Raw genomic sequence first — 25,140 nt, forward strand, 5'->3', positions numbered from 1 at the left:
CAAAAACTTGAATGCAGGGAAATTTCATTAAATCATTGCCTATATCAAAAATCCTGTAATACTGGAATTATGCTTTTATGTCATTAATTCCCAAAGTCTTAAAGGACAATATATTTTTATTTACCAAAAGAAAACAGGTTAAATAAAAGTGTTAACAAGTCTGGGAGTGCTACACGGCATTTCCAATATTTCTAAAAAAGCTGACAATTACTTTCACTGTTTGTTTTGCAGGCATTCGGTGAGATTTTTTTTCCTTGAGAATTCTTTCATACACATCATCCGTTCACGCACGCGAAAAGGTTTTAGGATGAGCTCACGTACAAAATATAATTTGATGCTTTTGAAAGCACTTGCTTTTCTGTGAAATCAGAGCTCAGTGTGCGGCATACCATAAACAGTCATCTAAACCTAAACTAATCCCATTGTCTGCTGCGCAGCTGAGCTTTCCTGCTGTGGACAGTCCCTTGTTTTTGATTGGCTGATTTTGCTCTATTTTGACATGTATGTGTGCATGTTAGTGGATAGGATGCACCATAATGAAGTATAAGAATTTATAGTCATTTTATCCCACAGAACAATTAAAGTGGCCTTCCACCTCCATGTTTTTATTCTTGTACACTGCTAGAGCAGTTCTGTGTGATTCACAGTTCAAAATAGTCGTTATTTATCACGTACAGTTCCTTAAGTTCATCCACTGTCTAAAACAAGCTGTTTTAGCACTTTCTTTAAAGCCAGCCTCACAGTGGCAAAAATCTTCTGATTGGCCACCCTTTACAAACAGCCAGAGGTGCATGCCTGGGATGACCATATTAAAGATTTCTGCTCTCATTGACATCATACAGGGCCAAGAGTAGAAAAAAATGTTTAAAGCCTTGAGCTTTCAGCTTTCAAGGATTAGTTGCACACACTTGCTTTAATATAGGAGGCTTAACCTAAGATGATTTTAGATTTTATACATGCAAAAACACAGATATTAATAAACAAGTGTTCCAGGAATTAACCAAAGTGTTTACTTTTTCTTTCTGCTGCGACCTGATGGCCGCCTCCTTCTCCCTCTCCCTCTTCAGCCTCGCCTCTTCTTCCTCTTGTTGTCTGGCTGCTATCGCTGCCTCCAGCTTTGCTACCTCCTCCTGCTGGGCCCGCCACTGCTGCACCTACAAATACACATGCAAACACACATCAAGGGATGAACAAAAAAAAAAATGAAGAGAAAAAAAAAAGGCTGACTGTTGTCTATCAGCAGCCATTTTGAAAGAATTATTCACACGGCAACAACCAGCTGCCAAATTGTGGCATGAAATTCAGAGGAGACGCCAAAACTGCTTTTCACACTTTTTGTTAGATCCCCTCAGGGCCCCTCAAAACAGTGAATCATAAAGAAAACCCTCACGTTTGCGTCCCGCACTAAAACAAAACATATTCTAGCGGGGAGAGCGGTGTCCTTATTCAGCTATTTAGATCAAGTATATTTACACAGAACACCCCCCCCCCCCCCCAGTGTTAAAATGTAGAGTTTTTTTAAACTAAAGTTATAGCTTGCAAAGAAAAAAAAAAATCAATAGCAATCTCCACTCACCCAGCGAGATATTTGGGGAAGAGACCATCTTAACTTTTCAAACACACACACACACACACATTTGCTGGGGAGTGAGTGACAGGTTCGTTATGCAGCAGCCTCTCTGTGGCATGCTGGGTATTGAAGTGTTGAATTCTGACGGGGCAGACAGATTTACAGATCTATCAGAGGAAAGCTCAGGAATCTCCAAAGGGATAAACTGCAAATTAACGTGGTCACAGGCACATTAGCGCCGGCGGTATCATCAAGTTAATCATACATGATGTGCGCCTGAGAGAAAGCAGCAGCTGCGTGTTGGAGAGAGGACTTTAAAACCCTCCAGCCTCTAATCCACTTCTATTTAACAGTGCTGGAGATGGAAATACAATATGGTTATTCTTTAGGAATCTCTCATACATTTAAAATGATTTTATGTAGATGTCTGGATGCTCAGCTTGACTAAAATCTGGATATCGACGATATTTTATATGTCCTGAAAGTGTGTCCTGCCTAAGCAGTGGCAGTAAGTGGTGAGTGGAAAATAAATGATGGTGACAGCATTTAGTCAGGTTTTTTTTTTTTCTGCTGGTGGACACTTTTTAAGAAGTTAACTTTTTTTTTTATAATTAGTGCTGGGCTGTCTACTATCTTGCCTTGTGCATTTCTCTTCCTCCTCTTCATTCTTGTCTCTTAGCTATGTGTTAATATGCATTGTGCACTTGTTTGTTATTTAAACCTTTTTCGTTACTGCTTTGTGTATTATAATCCTGCAGTTGTGAAAGGTCACATTAATGATTTGAATAACTTTGCGTGTTTACACAGGGGAAAAACTTTAGACCTCTACAAGAAATTGCACTGAAATTTTGGCATAGGCTGACAATAAAACTTTAGTGGGCATATTTTCCTAGAAAACAAGTACACATAATTAAACTATCCATCAAGCGCAGTCTGTCCAATACACTGTAAGATACCTGCAAGTTTTATGCAAAACCATGCAGATGGGTGTGCATGCAGCACATATACTCTGAGGCGCTCGGGTCACGGAGCAATTTGAAATGTTTCTTTAAAACCTCCAAGATCCCCAGTGTCTGAATGTATTTTGTATGACTTCTTGTTTAGGCAGAAATGAAGAGGCATTTTAGGTAGCACAAAGAGAATAAAATGGTCATTATGTACAGTCTACAGTAATTTGTCACTGGAATCTCATTTTCTGTGAATTCAAATGGAAATGGGAAACCATCCTTTTTCATGCTAGCACAAAAAAGACTGCAGAGATGTCAGAATAACAAAAGAATGATATTCTTTTTATCGGAGCACTGCAGCTGGCTCAAAGCTTTTGTTAATATAACTGTACAGTTAAATGTCTTTTGTCAGCCGGCATTGCAGCAGCCATCATAACTTTCTGCTGCAAGTTATGATGGCTGCTGCAACGCCGGCTGACAAAAGACAGCTGATGGAAGCAGATTAGCCTTAAAAAAAAAAAAAATCCAAACTATAAAAATCTTCATTGCTGTGAATTACTGCAACAAACAGGAGCGAGAATAGCATTACTCCTTATTATGCTGGAACACTGCTAAGTGACATTAATGATACATGAGATTTACAGAATATTTAAAGTTACAAGAGCTGAAGTCAATTATGAGATGACAAAAATGAAACTATGAAATTATAGTTGTATTTTTACAGCCAAGACAATGAACACTTTCCTGAGGTCCATAACAGGTATATCACTGTGCAAAGGAAAAATTATAGACATATGAGTAATTAACTCCTCAGAGAGTTGTCAGCGTAACCACTGTGGAGCCCACACACTGTCTCCACTCCACAGTTGTTTTCATCTGGCCACCAGAGAGACTTGGCAGTCACTAAATGACTGACTCAATGACAGGCGATCTTCTAACACAGAGCTGGGAGAACATCCTGATTGCTGCAGGAAGGGCACATAAATAATCTGGCCACAAGTTAATCTGTAACAGTGATGTTTGTTTTTCAAAGTACTCTGGAGATTGGGTGGGGTGGGTGGGGGGGCTATAAAAGGAAACCTCCAGTTTTGTGAAATTTTTCTTCTTTTGTTTGTAGTGCCGCTTATTCTTTGGCCTGCTCATCCCTTTCCCACCTGAGCATGTTGCAACAATCTGTCATCCCTCCAGGCTTTATTTACTCATGTGGAAAAAAAAACAATCACTCATCAAATATGCCTGGGAGCGAGATATAAGTGGGAGGTAAAATGAAAGCAAGGACACAATAAAAGGCTGGAATTAACAGTAACACAGAGAACAATACGAGCTAATTACAACAGCCAGAACAAACGGGCAATGATTTGAAAAGAAGAGTCTGTCTCCCAGTGATAAAATGGAATGAAATAAGCGACGTCTCATGCATGTAATGCTAACGTGTTATCTTAACCATCCATTTTTATTTTAAAGTTACCATGGTTTCTACGATTTCACGTCTGGAGCTCCTTCTGAAACTGCTATATGATCACTAATATCATCAGCGTCAATACTCATGACTCTAGACTGTCTTCTGTGGCCTGTGTGACATCCTTGCCCCTTCTAAAACAGAGAAGTTCAAGCAAACTCCGAAATCAATTACCCTTGATTTCTTCCCACTGCACCATTCCCCGAAGAGTGTCTGAGTGGGATGGCAGCACACAGCTCGTTATAATGAGGTCAGAGTCAGACCAGCCCTGACCAAATCTGTCCTGTATATGCTCTCATCTGAACCCATGGAGAAGATGAGAAGTGGAAACCCAAGCAAGAGAATGTAACAAGTAGGTACTTACTCTGCAGCCTTAACCACAAAGTGCCAACAGAGAAATCTTTTATTTAATGAATCTTTGTTTCACAGAAAGCTGCTTCCAAAGGGTCTCTGATGTTTTTTGTTTTTTTTTAAACTGTGCTTTCTGTCTGTTTGTTGCACGCATACTCAATAAGTTACACCATATGGAAAATACAATCATACTGTTAAAATAAATGAGGATAAACTGCTCTTGAATTATAGATCATGATGACCGTGAGCCCTCCATAAAATATATATTTTGATTCATTTATAATATACTGCCAGCTACATTCTGCAAGTGTTCTGCTACCATATTTTCCTACACAGTACACAAAATACAATAGGGATGACTCACAGTAGAGTCAGGAGAGTTGTTTGGATCAGAGGGAGCAGCTGCAGAAACCAAAGCATTAAAGAGGCAGATGCATCGGAAGGAGAATCCATCTTGCCTTGCTGCGGTGTCACTGTGCAGCGATGATAAAGGCAGACTGAATGAAAAACAGGAATCCATCTGAGCCTCCACGCAAACTCAAATATGTGCACATGCACCATTTAAATTGCACTCCATGGGGAAAAAAAAATCTATTGGCACTCACCTGTCTTCAAGTCCAACTTTTGTTGTAAGTTTAGGAAGACACATTTTGGCGTTAGCCATCAAGTACGCAGCAGTAAATGAGAGGGCTGTTGGTTATGTCTAGCTGTTAGTCATTTCAACTCTTCAGAGCGACACAGGTGTGAAAACTAACCTACTGTACAAGGCAAGGAGCACAAGGCAAGGGATGGAGATATTTAAGACCGATACCAATATTAAGTGATTTAAAAATCTAATATAGTGGCTAATTTTTTTTCCAAACATACAAAATATAAAAAGATTTTCCTAACATTCATTGTGCCTTGTTATTTCTGATTCTTTACCAAGATAATATGACAATAATTTTGTTTTATTGTCAACTACTTGCTCCACCAGACTGCTTGGATCAGCTGGTTGTTGTTTGTTGTGCCATTGCCAACAGGAAAGTTGCAGAGTGCCCTCTGGTGGACAAACTATGCAACACCAACACTCATAACACGGTTAAAGGGTGTTTCGTCCAGCTCTTCTTTATGTTTTTAATTTTCATTTATTGGCCGTTTTAAAGCCGATACCAATATGCAGGCAGATAGTCAATATCGGCTGATATAACACCCCCACCAATATATCGACTGGGCTCTAATTATACACTATATTTTCGCTGTTATCCCTGCATAACATCACTAGTCTCACATGTCCAGAAGTCTTACAACAAATTTCATTACAAGATACTAAAATTGGGGTAGAGTTAAAAACACTGAAAAAAAAAAGAGAATTAATTCATGCCAAGAGGGAAGAACTCACAGATCTCTACAGAAAACAATCCTGGAACTTTGCATCTGCAATCCAACAGCACAAAAACAACCTCTGTGCTGTTTTTTTTTTTTTTTTGGACAAAATGAGATTTGGTGCTGTTGGCCCCCACCAGCCCTACCTCATACATCAGTGTCTTATCCAAACAGCCACGGGACATAAGCAACTTGGTGCTACATCAACACCACATGGATTTGCTCACATGAGTAACTTGTTTGTTGTGCGAATGTGAACTAGCAGCCCTCAGAGACAGCAACATCATGTTTGCAAGACCATTCTTATTAGCTTGTTTGCATTCACAGCCCATCCCAAGTGGCAGCTAAAGCAAGAGATGCTGTCAGGCAGCCTGGCGTAATATACAGCCTCATCAGCAGATACACTGTACACAAGCAGGCAGTCAGACATTCCTGCCTCTCTGGTCTCTCAAACTACACGCTATCACAGCTGCACATCACATAGTTTGAAAGGTATATAGGGAAACGGATGTTATGCTAAATGCATAGAGTATACTGAATATATATATGAGGAAAATGTATATTCTGGCAGCAAAAATAGATTTCAGTGCATCTTAAAAATAAATGTAGCCCACAGAGAGTTCCTACTGGGTAAGCTGCAGAGTAAGTATGATACTAAAGTTATAGATCCATAGGTTACATAACTGCAGCATTAACACTCTCAAATCCTATATTTAAAATGTTCCTTCAACGTGCGACAACCCCGGTTTCAAAGGTAAAAGAGACACTAACTTTTTCTCTGAGATGCAAGCAAATGTCCTGCTGGTGCTGGCGGTCTCTGTGTAGCTCCAGCTCCTCCTGGTGGGCATGATTTGCCTCCTGCAGCGTGACCTGGGCTCGGGCCAGCAGCCCTTCATGGTCTCGCTGCCACTGCTGGGTAACTGCTCTTAGCTGCGCCTGGGTGAAGCGCTTCAAGTCCCATACACCTTCATGCTCCAGCTGGAAGAAAAATGAGAACGGACTGTGTGCTGTTTTGCATGTGGGGTGACAAAAAAAAAAAAAAATGTTTTAACTGTAGGAACACATATAGTCACATCATGGAAGGTGACACTGTGATCACAGTGCTTCAAAACTAAAGCAGCACAGCCCGAATGGCAACTCTGATATATTATGCATAGTGTTGCACCAAATTAATAATATGCTAATAGAAAACCAAAAACATCCCTTTGTTGTAATACTCTACAATAATGGCAGCAGGACCATAGGGACAACTCTGTGTCAGATCTAACTCTGCTGGTGTATAAAATGGTCCCTCTCTCCTGGCTGTGAAATGTCCTACAGGAAAACAGTTCCTTTCTGTGTGAGGGCTGCCTGTAGCTATTCATCATTGTGTCAGCGCTCACAGAGGCTGCACCACTTGGCTGCTTCATTGGAACCGAGGGAATGATATTCATCTATGGGCTAATAGTGGCTAACTGACGGTGGGAAGGCATTAGACGGCTGAATGGTTTTATTGAAAATGAGTGAGCTGACAGACCTGCCAACGGAACAGAAGCGCCAGAGGTAGTCAAGCAAATCCTGTTTATTAATACACAACTTTGGAACTTGAGGAAGAGCTGCCCTTTGTTCTTCACTTTCTCTTTTTGTCTCCTCCACTGCCCCTGCCTTCCCCTGTGGTTTGCTGTAAAGACTGAGCATGAGCCTATGTAATGTGTACATACATGCCTGCATGTTTCAGCCACTGCGCTCACAGTGTGTGTGTGTGTGTGTGTGTGTGTGTGTGTGTGTGTGTGTGTGTGTGTGTGTGTGTGTGTGTGTGTGTGTGTGTGTGTGTGTGGATGCATCCACTGCACTGTGTCTGCAGTACAGCACCTAGTTCAGCTGCTGCATTCACATTTCTTGTGCAGAGTAAGGTCTCCTGGAGGAGACTGGTCAAAAAATAGGAAATAAAAATGGTCATAAAAAGTCACAAGTGCTAAGAGGTATGAATTATTTCAACTATTATAAGGGAATATTATTATTACTATATTATTACTATGAAATCCTGCTGGTATACTTATTAAGAGATTAAAGACATTAAATTACCCCATCCAGCAGAGGGAGTTCTCCACTTAGAGCTGGCTGGAGTACAACTGCCTGTTCATTAAAGTGAGAGGCTGGATTTACTTTAGGTCACCAAAAAAATACAAGAAACATCCATATACTGCTACATACAGATGAAAGCAGAGCTTTTTTGAGATAGGGCTAGCCACTTGGATCTCAACTGGAAGCCATGATGGAGTAAACTACTGCAAGATATGACATATTTAAAATATCTGGGATTTAAAGAGAAAACTAACAAACCCTCTGCATCATCTCTATTTTCCTTTGGATATTTTTCCACATGATCAGGGGAAGGAAAAAGAAGAAGTGCAAGAAACTGAAAACATTTGGGTTGTTTTTATCACCAAGGCTCTCAAATTGTTACATACCGCAAACCATTTGCCTCACACCTTCTATTCAGCTAAAAGATGACTGGCAAAAGCAATAGAAAATGACGCTATCATCCTGAAATGACTGCACTGAGACAGAATTTAATGGCAGGTGAGCCGACTATCATGGCACAAACAGGAACAGCCTTCAACGCTCTGAGATGAAAAAGCAACGTAAGAAACATTAGGGCTAAGATGCTGACTCCATAGAAAAATAATTAAATTGTCATTAAAATGCTAACTATAGAATTTCCATTTCACCAATTTGTCTGGTGTGCTAATGGGATTTTTAAAAAAAAAAAAAACAAATACAAGGCAAATATCACAAAACACACTGATGCCTGTCACAGTTCATGTTTCCACTAAAAATGCACACGGGTAGAGCTCGGTTCAGCTAGAGGACCATCCTTCCAGTTTACTGGATATAATCAATGTCATACTTGTTCAGTTGATTTCATTTAGATATCGCATAGAGGAAAAGCCAAAAAATCTTGAATAAAATCAAGATTTCTTTTTTCCGCACGCTGACAGTATAATAGCATTCATGAGCGTAATCAGAGAGGTTTCAGCAAACCAATCTATAGCTCACACTGATTATCCTCCACACGCAACCCAGTCTAATTATGACTAATAGCTGAATTAGTCCAACTCCGGGAATGTTTCTGGGTGAGGGGCATGGAGAAAGACATCTCTCCTCCTTGCAAGACTCCCCTAAGGCTGAACGATCACAGCTCTAAATGCAGCACCCAGCTGGAACTGATATGAGGACAGGTCTCTGGGTGAGGGTGAGGAAGGAGAGAGGGTCTGGCGGTTGTCATGGTGATGCTAGGCAGTGGCTTGAGCAAATTGTCCACAGTGGGTGACATGGCATATCCTGCAACGTGCTGAGCAGATCATTGTCCAAGCTTATCTGTGTGTCTCACTGCTTGGTTCGGGGTACTAAGCTACATTGATCAGGGAACTTGGGACTCACACTGAGGGGCTGCTTCTCACAGGGGAGTAAAGTACATTTTTAGATGGTTTTAGATGGTTAATGGCTTAATTTGAGTAAATACATGTAAGAGACCATGTTTATGTGTACTGTGTATATAGTACAGAGGGGAAAAAAACCCTAAAATTAAAATAATGCTCGGCAGAAAATGGCCAAGCATTCGAACCTGAGAGCAAATTTACTCAGATATAAATTCTGTGCTTGCGCAAAGGCACATGATGCCCAGTTGTTCAGTGGTCAGCAGACCAGGCTGTGGGTGCACAGGGTAGTTTGACTAACTGTTTGAGAGGAAATAAAACTCTCTTTCCAAGGTGAATATTGCTTCACCAGATTAATGATATTAGACTCCAACTAATATTTCTTCTTTTTTTTTTTTTTTACTCTCCTCCTATTAATTGTCAATTAATCAAATAGTCATTTAGTCAAATAAAATGTCATAGAATAATGAGAAATGGGTTAAAACCTCAAAGATATTTAAATTAGTCTTATAACTAGTAGGAAATTTAATGCACAAAGTCTTTACATATGAAAATATCAACCATTAAACTTGAGATTTTTACCGATTGTCTGATTAGCAAAGTAGCTGAGTTTTCTGTCAACAATTAATTTAGATCCCCCCCCTCCAAAAGTACTTACCAGCTCTTGTCTACTTTTCTCAGGGAACAGTCTCAACAACATATCCATGCAGAGCGCTCTGTGGTTGGGAATGTCATAAGTGTACCTAGATACTGTGAACTGGAAGTGTTCATGATCCTGTTGACACCAGCCACAGAACCTGAAGCAATTTCAACACAAAGAATATATGATCAGAAAGGTGAGCGCTGCATTAGATAAGCAATACTGTAACATTAGGCTTCCCTGCCTTCATTTCACTGCATTGCATTTTCATATCGGTACGTGCAGATATAACGCAGTGCTATATAACAATAATATGAAAGTGGCAGTATATAAACAAGAATCAAGTTCTGAAGTAGCTTGGAGATATTGACATAATCACTCCCCTGGTGAAAAAGAGCTATTTAAAAGCCTGCTTCTGCAGAGTGAAGTGACTGTGGCTCTATATGGCTTTAATATCCTGCTGAGTTCTTAATCTTTCATCTTGATATGTCCAGTTACACCAGAGTTCTGCTCTCGCATGTGATTATCTAAATGAACGGCTGAAGATGATGAAAAGCCTATTTCAGATACCTATTTCATGTTAGCAGTAGAAATCAGCAATTTATTTTTTCACTGAGCAATGCGCACAAACTTGGAATTATGCAAATAAGCAGGAAGCAAAGCTTAAATTTAACATCTTCAGACCTACCTGTCGGTCCTTTGCAGTTGTTCTTGGAGACTTCGCAGCCTGCTCTGGTACCTTTCTGATAGGAAGTGGAAGGCTTCGATCAGGGAGTCCTTCAGCTCTGGATAAGGGCAGCCTGAACTCAAAACCTCTTTTGGAATGTTCACCAAATTGTCTGAAGTACTAGTGAGATATTTCTGCAAAGGGCAATATGGCCATCCTTCAGGTTGCCTGTATAACTCTGAGATAGACTTTTCATATACTTGATATATACAGTTGTATATAAAAGTTTGGGATAATCACATATTTTACTGCTATATGAAATGAAAACAAGCAAATACAACTCCTGAAGCAGTCACAAAGAGACCCTTTATCAGATAAGTGCTGTAAACAGATGTTTGCAGAAAACAGGGAGCAGCATTTCCTAAAAGAAACATCCTGCTAAGTGTTATGCATAGAGGTGAAAATATTCTGCTTTGGGGCTGTGTGGCAACCGGTGGAACAGGAAACATACCTCTAAATATCAACATTTTGGATGCATGTCTCATGCAGTCAGTGACAAAAAGCAAAACTGTAAAGAAGTTACTGAAGAATAGAACGATGATCCAAAACATGCCTCAAACTTACTTAAAAGATAAACAAAATATTTAGATAGACCAAACATGGCATTCACTGCATAACGAAATGTAAATCTGCTCTGGTGACACACTGTACCAATCACTTCTTAAACTAAAGGATACGCTATTATGCAAAATGGAAATTCCATTCCACCAGCAATAAAAAAAACCCCAAACAAACCTCCAGACCGAGGCTCACAATCTCTTCCTCCAGGTCCAGATCCTCTGCATCAAGTTTTGCAATAATGTCATCTTGTTGTGCTTTCACAAAGTTTATCTGGTGATTCAAGGATGAAAACATAAAAATGTATTAAATACAGACTTAGAAAACAAACATGTCAGTTTGACCTCACGCCGTCAAGGGAAAAGAAAATGGTAAAACAGAAATACACATCTTGCTCTGGCTACCTTGGAAGTCCTCTGACACTAACACTCTCTCATCTAATTTATATATTTTATTTATAATAGCTAATTGCTTATAATCCAAGATGTATGATATAAGCAGGTGGAGACTAAGAAAATGCTTATCGCATTATGAGGACTATAAAAAGTGCAAGCACTTAATTAAAAGGAGCAGTTACACCTAAGGTAATGTTTCTGAAATGTTTCAACAGCTGTAATTATTTACCAGGTTGTGAAAGGTTTTCAGAAGCAAAAATACAACAAAGAATGTTTCTCCATCATCTTGATTGTGTTAATATGCCACTGAGACTTGTTATATTGGTCGGCAACATCACTGTTTTAATAAAGAGTGAACAGCCAAACAATCAGGCATTTGAAAATAAACATCAAATTCATAGATCTACTCCCTGTTCTGAATACTGACAAGTGTTTTGTGAAAATGAAGGTATTCACAGGACTCTAAATACAAATACAAAAACTAAATACACCCCATGATTTAATAGCTTGTAGAATTTGAAGTAAATTGAAGTAATAGTTTTTCTGTATGACTCTGTCAGTATCTGTCTGTAATTGTGGAGGAATTCTAGCCCAGTCTTCTTTACAGTGTTGCTTCAGTTCCTTTAGGTTTGCGGGCATTAGCCACAGCAGTGGAGTTATGGTCTGGACTTTGACTGCATGGGCTATTTCAGCACTCTAGAATACTTTGGTATACAGAGGAGTTCATGGTTGACACAGTAACTGCAAGGTGCCCAGGTCCCATGGTTGCAAAACAAGCTTATCACCCGTCCATCACAGTGCTTGACAGTTGGTATGAGGTGTTTGTGCTGAGATGCTGTGTTTGGTTTTTGCTAAATGTGGTACTGTGCATTATGGCCAGACGTCCCCACTTTGGTCTTGTCTGTCCAAAGAACATTGTTCCAGAAGTCTTATGATTTGTTCAGATGCAACTTTGTAAACCTAAGCCATGCTGCCATGTTCTTTTTAGAAAGAAGAGGCTTTTCACTGTCAGCCTTCCCAAATAAGCCATAGTTGTTTAGCCTTTTTCTAACTGTACTGTCATGAACTTTAACATTTAAAATGCAAAGGCCTGTAGAGTCCACTCTTGGGAAGATTGTGGCATTGTGTTAACACACCTGAATGCTCCAGACCAGTAAACTGCCATTTGCTCATGAAAATTAACCAAGGGCATTTGATTAGTAGATTCCTATGGAAGCAGTAAGGGCGCACTGAGTTTTCACAGGACTACATAAAAAATATGAAAAACTTTCTTTTTCACACGACTAAATATTTTTTTTATACATTTATCAACCAACACCAACATTTTTTAGAAGGCAGGAAATGACTCGAGAACTTTAACTGCTCAAATATGCTATGCATGCGGATGGGTTTTTGCATGTTAAAAATGCAAACCTCTACAATAAATGTAAAAATATACAGTACATTATTGATATCAAGATTAAAGTATGAGTAGCAAAGGTCAAATAAAGCAAGAGATCTTAGTGTTCCATCACGCAAAAAAAAACACAGCTACAATTAATAAGATTGTTTAACTGTCTGATGGCGCTCATGCTTGTGTAAGGGATGAAAATAAGAAATGACTAAAAATGCCTGTTTGTTACAATACAACTGCATCTGTTACCCACATAAACAGCAGTGGGTACAACGGGTTTATAGATGGATGAATGTTTATGTGGACAATTATAGAGTTTATTTTACTGAAAAGCCTCCTCCGCAAATTGCTACCATATTGTGGTGGAAAGGCTTGTGTGTCCTAGTGATGCCAGGAGCTATGTTGTTTGGGGGCTTTTGCCCCCTGGTAGGGCCTCCCACGGCAAAATGGTCCTGGGTCAGACAAAGTGCAATTCCAATGACCCTTATGGAAGAGACATCAAGGGAACAGCTTACCCTACCAGGCCTGGGGAGGAAGCTCAAGGCAGCGTGCCTGGTGGCCAGGCCTTAGCCTGTGGGGCCAGGGACAGGCACAGCCTGAAGAGGAGAGATGGGCCTGCCCTCCTGTAGGCCCACCACCCACAGGGGTCAGGTCCAATGTGTGTTGGGCAGCGGCCAAGGGCACAGGCCCTGGTGGACCGATCTCCAGCTGTGAAGGCTGGCTGTTGGGACAAGGAACGTCACCTCTCTGTTCGGGAAGGAACCTGAGCAAGTGTGGTGAGGTTGAGAGATAATGGCTAGATGTAGTCGGCCTCACCTCAACACAACACCTGGGCTCTGGTACCAGTCTCCTGAAGAGGGGCTGGATTCTGCTCCCATCTCGAGTCACCCTCGGTCACTGCCTGTACATTGGCTTTTTCACCAGCGGACAAGAGAATTGCTTCCCTGTACCTTTGAGCCAGGGAACGGGTCCTGACTGTTGTTTGCGCTAATGTGCCAAATGACAGTTCAGCGTACCCAGCCTTCAAGTCAAGAAGGGGCAGGTTGCTCAAGGTTGCTCCACCCAGTGATTCCATCATCCTACTGGGAAACTTCCACACTTATGTCGGCAACGACAGTGAGACCTGCAGGGGTGTGATTAGGAGTAACGCCCTGCCTGATCTGAACCCGAGTGATGTTCTGCTATTGGACTTCTGTGCAAACCACAGTTTGTTCATAACAAACAAAAAGACTTTTGGACAGCTTTGAAGCAATTCTGACAAACTAGGTGACTCAGGGGAAGCTGACTTCAACTGCGGATATAGTTGGGCAGTGGAAGGAATACTTTGAGGACCACCTTAATCCCACAGGTACACCTTCTGTAGAGAAGCGGATGAGGGGGATGACTTACCCATCACTGGGGGTGAAGCCACTGAGGTAGTTAAACAACTCCTTGGTGGCAGGGCCCCTGGGGTGGATGAGAGTCACCCTGAGTGCCCGAAGGCTCTGGATGTTGTAGGACTGTCTTTAGTTGACATGAATCTGCAATGTTGTGTGGAGATCTGGGGGAGTCCCACTGGATTGGCAGACTAGGGTGGTGGTCCCCATCTTTAAGAAGGGGGACCGGAGGGTGTGCTCCAACTATCAGGGCTCACACTCCTCCGCTTCAGTGGGAAAGTCTATCCCAGGGTGCTGGAAAGGAGAGGTCATCAAACCTCGGATTCAAGCGGTTTCCATCATGGTTGCAGAATGCTGGAGTGACTCTTTATTCTCTTGACGATATTTGAGTGTGCATGGGAGTTTGCCCATCCACTCTATATGTGTTTTGTGGACCTGGAGAAGCCATTCAACCGCATCCCATGGGACATCCTGTGGGAGGTGCTGTGGGAATATGGGGTGTCTGGCCTGTTGTAATGCGCCATAGTATCCCTGTACAACTGCAGCAAGTATTTGGGCTGCAATAAGTCTGACTTTTCCTGTGGGTGTTGGACTCTGCCAGAGCTGCCCTTTGTCAGCAATTCTGTTCATAATTTTTATGGACAGAATTTCAAGTTGTAGCCAAGTGGTGGAAGGTTTCCATCTTGGTGGCCGAAACAGCAGGTGCGAGAATTAGCACCTCCATGGTCCTCAGCCGGAAAAGGGTGGTGTGCCCACTCCGGGTCAGTGACAAGTAGCTGCCCCCCAAGTGGAGTTTAAATATCTCAGGGTCTCGTTCACGAGTGAGGGGGAACTGGAGCAGGAGATTGACAAAAGGATTGAGGCTGTGGCTGCAGTGATGCATAAGCTGCACCAGTCTGTCACTATAAAGAGGGAGCTGAGCATAAAAGCAAAGCTGTCAATTACAGGTCAATCTAAATCCCTACCCTCACCTATGGTCATGAGCTTTGGGTGGTGACCAAAAGAACAAGATTGTGGATACAAGCAGTGGAAATGAGCTTCCTCAGATATGTGGCTGGCCTCTCCCTTAGAGATATTGTGAAGAGTGCAGTCATTCGCCTCCTGGGCAACTCTTGGGTGAGGTGTTCCAGGCATGTCCTATGGGTCCTATGCCCTGGGGTAGACCAAGGACTTGAGAGATTATATCTCTTGGCTGGCCTGCAAATGCTCCGGTGTTCCCCCAGATAAGATAGAGTAGGTGGCTGGGGAGAGAGAAGTCTGGGCTAATCTGCTTAGGCTGCTGCCCCCTGGATAAGTGGAAGAAGATGGATGGATGGATGGCTGGATGGATGGTGCAAGAGTACTTGTGGTCTAGTTTGTTTGAAAAAAAAAAAACTCTTTTAATGGAATATGCATTTGCATCAGTAAAAGTTAAGGGCAAATAGTTTAAGCTTTAACCTATTATTATTCAAATTATAATCATTATTAATGTTATTCAAACCACATCTGGAAATGCTAAAAGCAGCATTAACATTTTAAAAAGTCAGAAACAAGCATAGGCTCACCTACTGTGCGTTTTGATTTCCCAACTTTGTGTCTATTTTAGCATTTTTTAAACTCACTTTCATTTAAAATACTCAAGGATGGAAGTGTAATTACACAGCACTCCTTTTTTTTTTATTGAGGCAAAGAGAAGAAAAGTGGTGGAATAAGAAATAGGGAAAGGAAGATGGAAGATGTGAAAAATGAGTAAAAACCAGAGGCATTCTGGCTGTGTGGCTGTGGGTGCATTTGCACGTGATTGTGTGTTTATCAGCAATCAGGTGGGTAAGGGCTATGGGCCAACAAGTGAAGAGGAGGCCATGGGAAAGAAAAAGAAACTTGAGTGAGTTACACAGGGTCAACAAAATGGCTGGCAGACAGTTCATTCCCAGTATGGTGTTTCTTTAAAGACCCCGGCTAACTCGTTAATCTCACCATTCATCTCTAGAGCTGGCAAAAAGCCGCTCACAGGCACAGGAGTCGCAGGCAGAATTGATGTCTTAGGGTCTGCGGATATCTAACAAACAAGACATTCATGTACAGCGTATACTGCTGGGCACAAGGTGGGATCACGGTGTGAAAGTGAGAGATTTTAAACTTTTGTGGATGAAGGTGGAAGGGCTATTCTTGGTCTGATACCTGCAAAGAGTGTGGGTGGATGAGATTCACTTTTGAAGACTTGAAGTGCACAGACAAGACAAAATACAAGATGTTTTTTTTTTTTGGACAACCAAGGACATGCTGCAAAACACTCTTACTATTCTCAAAAGTTTCACCTTCTATACCTTTCAGCTATTTTTTGAAAGGTGCAGAGAAAAAAAGGTGCATATATGATCCGTTGATCACTTTGAAATCTCACCAGTCTCCAGGCTTTCTTCAAATAAAGCTTTCCTAGGGCTGGTCTTTATCAAAGTTACTGTGTTTTTATCCCACATCTCACAGTACCTGTTGTATCACTTGTTCCCAGTTTGATGGATGTGCAGAGGGTTGCTGATGTTGTACTTCACCCAGTCTGAAGCGCAGGTCATCCCTGAGCTGATAAACAGGCTCCACTGTGTTCATCCTGAATGTCTCCCTTTCCCTCTCAAGATAGAGCTCTAAACCCCAAACCACACAGGTATGCACATTAGCAGTATATTTCTTAAACAGCAAGGTGATGGTGTTGTTGTTTACCATATTCTTGAATAGAGAAGACTGCACTGTCCATTATATTGTTTGGCCTGATCTGCTTTATAAAATCTTGGATATCATTCTCAGTCTTCTCCCTGTTGGAGAGAACAACAGTGGTTTATTAAATGCAAACACATCAGTTAATTTAAATGACAATTCAGTGAACCAGTTTTAAGCCTAAGGGTACATTATATCATTATGCAAAATGGCCCATTTCAGTCATTACAGACTGTGTTTATTGACTTATTGATGCAAGCATCACTTTAACGTGGTGCCTGATAAACATGGAGCTCATTTCAGCTTCCTAAATTTATGGAGTGCTCTGTAGCTTAATCTCAATTAAAAAAAAAAAAAAACAACTCACAATTTATTGATTTGATTTTGTATAACCTGTCTGGCTCTGAGATGTAGCTGCCAATTAAATGTAAAAAGTAAAATATTTGCCTTCAAAATGCCAATGAGTAGATATAAAACAGCATGCACTTTGTATCTTATTGCTTTCCACCACTGCATATGACTATTTACTGCACATGACTGATGGTGACCACTTTTTCCATCTATCTCACACATGCGCTCTATTACAGACTCGACTGGTGGACTTTTTCCAAAAGTTTGAAAAAAGCTGGGGGTAGGATGTCTTGTTGTTGTGAGCAGCATCATCCTGAAATGACCCATGGAGAGAGCCACAATAATTATTTGCTTCTTGCTAACATGGTTGACATGGTTGCAAAAAGGAACAAGTAACCATAGCGATATCCTTTCCCGTTTGCCTGTTTGACAACGTGGTGTTTGAATCCCAAGGTACTTTAACTGGATATGTGTGTGGAGAGAGATGCAAGCAGTGGCACATCCTTATGACTAGGCTCATTACTGAGGCTAACGCTTGTGTACATCATTAACCTTGGGTGGCTCAGACATAGTCATTATGCAGCCAAACAAGCTGCACCCCAGAGCTAGTGCTGCCCTTCTCACTTCACAAGACATGACACTGCTGGGGCCCCCAGTCCCACACTTCTGCCTCAACCCACAGAGGAACACTTTCCCTCCATTCAGTATCCCACTCTCTCTCTCTGAACAGTTATAACCACCCACTTCTCTCTGTTAATTCAATGTCATGGAGTTAGAAAATCAGCTTAAATATATTCTCTTTGTTTTTTCCCCCTGATGCACTTTTCAGTTTCATCTTTTTTTGCCCAGTTTCTTTTTTTTTTTTCATGCAGGTTCCTAGCTGGGCATAATGGGGCTTAAGTGGAATGGTTGCATGGTGTAATAGCAGATTCAGAAAACTGCAGCAGATAATGACAGGGAGTAATAGGGGGCTCTTACTCAGCCTTTTGCAGCCTGAGGCACTCCGTGCTCCACACCTGTCTGTGCTGGCATAATATGGAGCTCTCCTTGGTTGCCTTGGCTGCACAGCGAGTCTTGTGAACCTATAAGATGGTTCACAAGGCAGTTAAATGCAAAGCAGGAATAAACAGTTTTCCTGGAAGTACAATATGCATTTCGCTGGAGTGCTTGCTTTTAATGCACTTTAACCAGGAAGATTTATTTCTGCCTACAATTAACTTCATCCGGTGAGATCTCTGTGCGCAGTACTTTAACGCATCAATTGTCTGGATCATTCTGCAAGAAGCCCAAGACAAAAAAAAAAGTGTATACAAAAATCATAATCCTGAAAGGAACATGAAATATTTTTTCTTTTTACTAGCATTCTTGTGTATCTGAGTGACTCATAACCTCTGATAATTCAGCTGAAACGGTGTCACTGTTAGAGAAAAAATAAAATGAGCAAGAAAATGTAATCAAGATAAAACACAAATGGTACACATGTGGCACATTATTAGTAGAAGACGGGGGAGGTAGCAGTCTTAATCTAATGTCATTTGGGGGTTTCTATCACTACCCTCCTTTAGAGCACTCCTTTAGAGCGCTTTTAGTGCAATGATTCATTGTCTTATCAATGTTTTTATACACAGGTCAGTGGCTCAGATGATTGTACAAAATATAATCTCACAAAAACAATACATGGGTGAAATTTTTTTTTCCAGATGAGCAGCGAATGAAAGGATTGGGGTGTACGTTTAAATGCTGTGGGACTGTCTATGTGTTAAGAGGTGACTGCTGTTTTTGCAAACGAAGTTTGAATACATGTCACTAATGTTCATTTTATAGTAAGTTGAATCTACAGTGCTGAGTTGGACATTAGTGCTGCACTGAAAGAAAAAGGCCAAATTGCTGTTATTCCATGCCTCTTCCAGGCAATGTATTATAGGTAATTTAAATTTGCACTGGCTGTCTAATAACTCATTTGGACTGAAAAAACTGTGCCTGAAGCAAAACTTACATCATCACCTCATTTGTAGTCTCACTCTGCCGAATAAAACTAATCCATTAATATCCATCCTTATTAGCATTGTATTAACCATTAAACTGGTTAGCTTCCCTGTCACTTTTTAGGTAAAGGCATTTAAAACATTTTAGTGAACACTGCTTGCTTAAAACTAACCAGAGGAAAATCAAAGTCTCTGTTTCTTGTATTTAGTTTGCCTCACACTACACTATGCATTTTTGTACACTTCCTTACATTTCATTCTTAATCCATCACAATCTTATTTTCATGCCTTTCAAATATTTCTTGTCAGTCACATTCTTAAATTGCTAAAAAAAAAAAAAAAAAAAAAAAGTTAAAAAAATGACAAATATTCAAAAGTCCGCCTTGTAAGGCCCACATGACCTTAAAATTTCAAAAATCAATTTTTACAGCAAAGTATTGCGATGCTTCTTTGCAATTCAGAAGATCATAATACCATCAGAAAATCATCTCTGTGTTTGACCTTGGAGATACTGTGTAAATCCATATCTCACCCTTCACAGTGTAAGGTTTTATAAATTTCTCACTTTTCAATGGACTTTTCCACAACAGACTCCTTGACTTGTCATAGAAGGAAAAGCACAGATGTTACTAATAACATAACAGATGGCTCTCATCTTACTCTGGTTTACTCTTTCTCTGCTTTCTGTGCAATAGGATTGTGCAGTAGTTCTTCAGGTGCAACGAGAAAATGTACCATTTCAAAAAAAAAAAAGGTAATTTTCAATTTGATGGCAGTAACATGTCTCAAAAAAGTTGGGACAGGGCATCCTCCTATACAAGTCCAAACATGTATGGGAACAAAGGAGACCAGTTGCTGGACTTTTGGAGGAGGAATGTTGTCCCATTCTTGTCTGATTGAGGATTCTAGCTGTTCAACAGTCCCGGGTCGTCTTTGTCATATTTTTTCATTTCATAATGTGCCAAATGATGGAAGGTCTGGACTGCCAACTCAGCACCAGGACTCTCCTACTACAGTGTCAGGCTGTTGTAATAGATGCAGCATGCAGTTTAGCATTATCTTGCTGAAATATGCAAGAAACCTCCCTGAAAAAGACATTATCTGGATGGGAACATATGTTGCTCTAAAACCTGTATAGAACTTGCAGCATTGATGGTGCCTTTCCAGATGTATAAAGAGACAATTCCACAGGTACTAATGCACCTTCATACCATCAGAGATGCAGGCTTTCGAACTGAGTGCTGATAACAAGCCAGATAGTCCTTCTCCTCTTTAGTCTGGAGGATATTTTCTGAAAACCATTTCAAATTTTGATTTGTCTGACCACAGAACAGTTTAAGACTTTGTCTCAGTCCATTTTAAATGAGCTTTGGCCCAGAGAAGCTAGCAACCTTTCTGGATCATGTTCACATATGGCTTTGTCTTTGCAAGATAGAGCTTCAACCTGCTTTTTTTGTTTGTTTATTTTTAACAGGGACAATTTACATTAATAAACACTACTGTAAACCCATAGGCTAATTTTCATCCACAGTCCCTGAAATCCTAAAAACAACCTAAAACCAAAACAATCTGTGATGATCTGGAAGTGTTCCTGAGATTTCCACGACAAAATCGTGTCTGTTCTTATGCAGTGCCACCTTTTTTCTACAATGTGTAGACCCAATTTTTTGCAGATGGGTGATCCTCTACCTATCTCTTGTCAGAAACTCTGCCAAAATATGGGTTTATGAAATTTGCAAATTATTCCATTCTGTTTTTATTCAAATTTTACACAGTGCCACGACTTTTTTGGAAATGGGGTTGTATATTCAGTTTGCATGCAGACCAAGTGAATACAGCTGTGTGGGCAAATTTTAGTTTTCTAACATAAATAATGACTGAAGAAAAAGTCATCTGTTTCAGTTTGAAGGTTTTAAACTTAAAGCATGGGTTTTCTAAAAGCTATGTCTTGTTCGTCTTTCAGCTGCTCCCTTCAGGTGTTGCCATCCTATTCTCAGCATCTTCATCTGTCACGCCAACCATCTGCATGTCCTCTCTCGCTACATCAATGAACCTGCTTTTTGGTCTTCCTCTTTTCCACTTCCTTGGCTGTTAACCTTAACATCCTTTTCCCAGTATATGCACTATCCCTCCTCTGCACATGTCCAAATCATCTCAACCTTTCCCCTACCTCTACCTGAGCTGCCCCTCTGATATAATCATTTCCTACCCTGCTCATCTTGGTCACTCCCAGTAAAAATCTTAACATCTTCAACTCTGCCACCTCTGGATTAGCCTTCTGTTTTTTGTGTTTTGTTTTTTTATTAGCGCCACCATCTCATACCATACAACACAACTGGTATAGAGCATTCTAAAAGCTACGTAAAAGCATTTCTGTATAATTTGTTATGGTTTTTTAAAATACATTTTGAAATACAGATTATCTCTGAGATGTCATACACAAGTAAACGACCAATAACTTTGCAATCACACAATGAGGACACAACATTGTGGCATGTCAGTTATGCATTTTCATATAATAAAGCCAATTGTTTCAGCAAAAAACACATAAGCATTAATATAGGTGAATCACTAGGGAAAATGTAGCAATATTATGCCCATTTGTTTGTCTACCTCAAAACAATATTGAAAAATGTGTTTTCCCCCTCATTTTTTCAATGTTTACATACACATATGTATCTGTATATTGTGTAGCACACTGCATGCAATGCAGTGTAGCATAATGCTACTAAGGGCTTAGTGTCTACTAAAGCCACCAGTCCATTTATAGAAAGCAAAAATGATCCCATGCTTGAGGCTAATCATGGTAATTTATTTACCCTCTATCACATCACCAATAGGAGATGCTCAAAAAGCCTGCTTTTTCCAGGAGGGCCAATACAAACATAGCCTCTCTCTTATCGAGGTGATCCAGAGAGCGGGGTTGGAAGAAGCCATGGGCAACTACGATGACGCTAGAAGGCTTCTGACAAAATTTACTAATTAAAACAACACAGGTCTAACAGTTTAATCTCCAGTGCCCCTAGCATTAACTTTCTGATCAGCTCAGAATCATATGACTGTGAACTTCAAACAGTTTGGTGGGAAAACCACGGGAAGCCAAATGAATATTCACAGAAATGCCATTCTGTGTGGCAGTGATATTACTGCTCGCTTTCATGTTGTTGGACAAACTACAAGAATTATGCAATGTCTGTTTTATGTGGAATGAAATCCTTTTACAGTGCGTGGCATATATGAAAGAGAGGGGAAAGGCATGCACACATACACAGAGACACACACACACACACACACAGAAACTGCACTTTTTACTACTACTAAAGACATGGTATTTTGTCAGTTAACACATTTCCTGTGATGTATAATGAGCAGCTTTGTTGCACATACTCCTTTATTTGCTGTTGAATTGACCTGTTGTTAAAGGTAACAGGAATTTATTTTAGGAAAGCATTGCTTTTTTGTAAGTACAAAGATGATAATGCTAACACAAAAGTTACCTTTTGTCCAATTAGCTCAGTCTCCTGGCGTTTGGCATCAACAATGGCTAGCAGTCTTTTATATTCAGCCGGTCTGTACTTTGAGCTGCCAAGACCATTTTTCATTCGCACTGTCAGTTTTTCTGCATGGATGGAAACAGATGATATGGATGAATTAGGATCATTGGAATTCTTGAAAATCTCATCACTTTTAATGTTTGAAGTAAAGTCTTTATGCTGACTTCAGCAAAAAAAAAGAAAAAAGGTTAGACAGAGGAACAGCACCGGTTAGGCTCTAATGGATTGTATGCGTAATAAAGAAGTGATTGCACAGGAGGAGGGGGACAGCAGAGACAAAATGTGTCAGGCAAGTTTTTTTCAGTACTTCAGTTTGACCCAAGGAAGCAGGTGGATAAACACAAGCTGTGCCTCTAACAAAAACATCAGACTTGAAAGGCACCTGGAGAATTAGACATGGGCACTTCAGGTCAAACCGGTTCAACAGATGCGCGGACAAATAAGTCACAAGGCGAAATATTCCAGTCATTTTTCACTAACTTACCAACATCTTCTGCTTTAAAGCTTGTTATGAACGTTTGTGGATCCTTTCCACTCATCATTGTGGTGCTTTCTTTTCATCCACTGCAGTACCTTCAAAATAAAGAGATGAATTATTAAACCGCAAACAGAATACACAGGACAAAATAAATAAAAGTTGGTGTGACTTTGCTCAAAATGCTGGCTGACTTCAACAAGTTTTAGTGTACTGCTGCTGCAGCCAGTGTGTGTGTTATACTGCTGGAATTTCTCTGTGCCTTTGTTTCAGATTAAGCTCAGAAAAATTCTGGGTGCACAGGATTTCTGCCCGTTTAAATGCACGCTGTGTGAAAGGATGGGGTGAACTATGCAGGAATGGATTTTTCTATGATTGGAAGGAAAACAGACACTCTGTTCTGAAGCCATTGCTATATATATATATAGTTTGGCCCATATCTCCATTACATACAGGCTTAAATATTTCTTTTTAGGACAGCAAAATTATTACTTTTCCCATATCAACATCAAATGGCAAGCCAAGGTTAGAATTCAAGGCACAGGTCATTCTGTGGAAATGCCCATTTTTCTGTCCCTGGCATTTACAGAAATATTATGCTTGAAAAACACTTTAGGGTTACAATTTATTTCTGTGTTAAAATAAAAGAATATGTTATTTGAATAATTACCCCTTCAGTTTGACAATATTTGTTTTTTTTTAAATCAATTATATGGAAGACCAAGCACGGAAGTGCTCGGTTAGTAAATATACATTTTTTTTAACCATTTAAAATGCAGTAATGTATATATAACTTTCACATATAAAATTAACATGACATAACAAAACAAAATGTAAAACTGCAGTTGTGTCACTGGAGTTATAAGAAAAGTTTATTATTTTGAAACAAAACATCACAGTAATGGCATCACCTGACTTCGTTAACAGATTTCCTGAAGCTCTATAAAGAAAAAGAGCACATATGTCCCGAGATGGTTCACTGTGTCACTGGTGTTACAGAGTGGGTTTTTTCTGTTACATCCAATAAAATGTGTCATATTTGACAAGATGATAATTTTACATCCATTGAAGTTTTTACAGGTTAAGATATAAAGATTTGTACCATCACTAATTTTTAATTGTTCTTTAAATGTTTTTACTGTTGTAGCAAATAAATAGTTGTGCAAAAATCATACAATCACGTTTTTTACAAAACCAAATGAAAGTAAATGTACAAAAAATATATCATTTTAACTTATTATATTAATTGATTAAATAAGAAAATACTTGTTTTTATCATTGTCATTTCTGCTACCCGGTGTAGTTTAACGACAATACTGGGGCAGAACTTAGACGCAACCCTATAAAAATCGAGTCACCTGAGGAGGTTTCACATAGGACCAAACTGGAACAAGAATGAGTGTGTTTTACCGAACCTCAAACTATAACTAAAATGAAGTACACACAACAAGCAGTCCTTATTTACTTTCTAAAATAAGCATTTATACTCGTTGAGCCACCTAGCTTACCTTGTGCTCTCCCTTCTGCACAATGTATGGGTTGGCAAAATAGGTAACCAAGGTAACTATCATCTTCTCGGTCATTGGTTAATTTAACAACGCATACTTCTTTGGGAACGCCTCCGTGTTCGCTTTGCAACCAATCAGGAGTGCACATCGGTTTCCCACATTCCCGCTGACGTCATGCACGCTCGCAGTGCTTGGGACCGTTCGTGGAAGCGAGGAGCAGCCGAGGGGTCGTCTTCTTCACTCGAGTATGGACGTGAGTTTCATTCTTCCACATGCATGGAACTAAAGGACAGGACTTTACAGATGAAGTTACACGTTCCGATGTAGATCCAAGCCGCAGCCCAGCAAGCGCAACTACAATCCTCCTAAGGTATGGAAG

General features: G+C 40.2%; 2 protein-coding genes across 7 annotated transcripts in view; one reads left to right on the forward strand and one right to left on the reverse strand.

Annotated features, from left to right (window-relative positions):
- The window catches only part of LOC115801262 (coiled-coil domain-containing protein 148), a 29,294-nt gene extending 4,450 nt beyond the window's left edge, over window positions 1–24,844 (reverse strand). Inside the window, exons 1-11 of one of the 4 annotated variants that reach the window (XM_030759027.1) lie at window positions 23,263–23,274; window positions 22,722–22,843; window positions 18,451–18,514; window positions 18,218–18,321; window positions 16,895–16,986; window positions 16,667–16,818; window positions 11,214–11,309; window positions 10,440–10,612; window positions 9,770–9,908; window positions 6,464–6,670; window positions 1,014–1,154 (exon numbers count right to left, since the gene is read on the reverse strand). In XM_030759027.1, coding sequence (XP_030614887.1) covers window positions 1,014–1,154; window positions 6,464–6,670; window positions 9,770–9,908; window positions 10,440–10,612; window positions 11,214–11,309; window positions 16,667–16,818; window positions 16,895–16,986; window positions 18,218–18,321; window positions 18,451–18,513 — 1,167 coding nt within the window. In that variant the 5' untranslated portion in view covers window position 18,514; window positions 22,722–22,843; window positions 23,263–23,274. Of the gene's footprint in view, window positions 1–1,013; window positions 1,155–6,463; window positions 6,671–9,769; window positions 9,909–10,439; window positions 10,613–11,213; window positions 11,310–16,666; window positions 16,819–16,894; window positions 16,987–18,217; window positions 18,322–18,450; window positions 18,515–22,721; window positions 22,844–23,262; window positions 23,352–24,761 lie in introns of those variants that run through there. The other 3 variants (XM_030759026.1, XM_030759029.1, XM_030759028.1) reach the window with 3 other exon arrangements.
- A 120-nt stretch (window positions 24,845–24,964) lies between these two features.
- Window positions 24,965–25,140, forward strand: part of LOC115800545 (plakophilin-4) — an 87,565-nt gene continuing 87,389 nt past the window's right edge. For all 3 annotated transcript variants that reach the window (XM_030757977.1, XM_030757978.1, XM_030757979.1), the window contains exon 1: window positions 24,965–25,131. The gene's annotated coding sequence lies outside the window, so the exon portion shown is untranslated. The remainder of the gene's footprint in view (window positions 25,132–25,140) is intronic.

This window comes from Archocentrus centrarchus, chromosome 21, assembly GCF_007364275.1.
Source record: "Archocentrus centrarchus isolate MPI-CPG fArcCen1 chromosome 21, fArcCen1, whole genome shotgun sequence".
Lineage (NCBI taxonomy): Eukaryota > Metazoa > Chordata > Actinopteri > Cichliformes > Cichlidae > Archocentrus > Archocentrus centrarchus.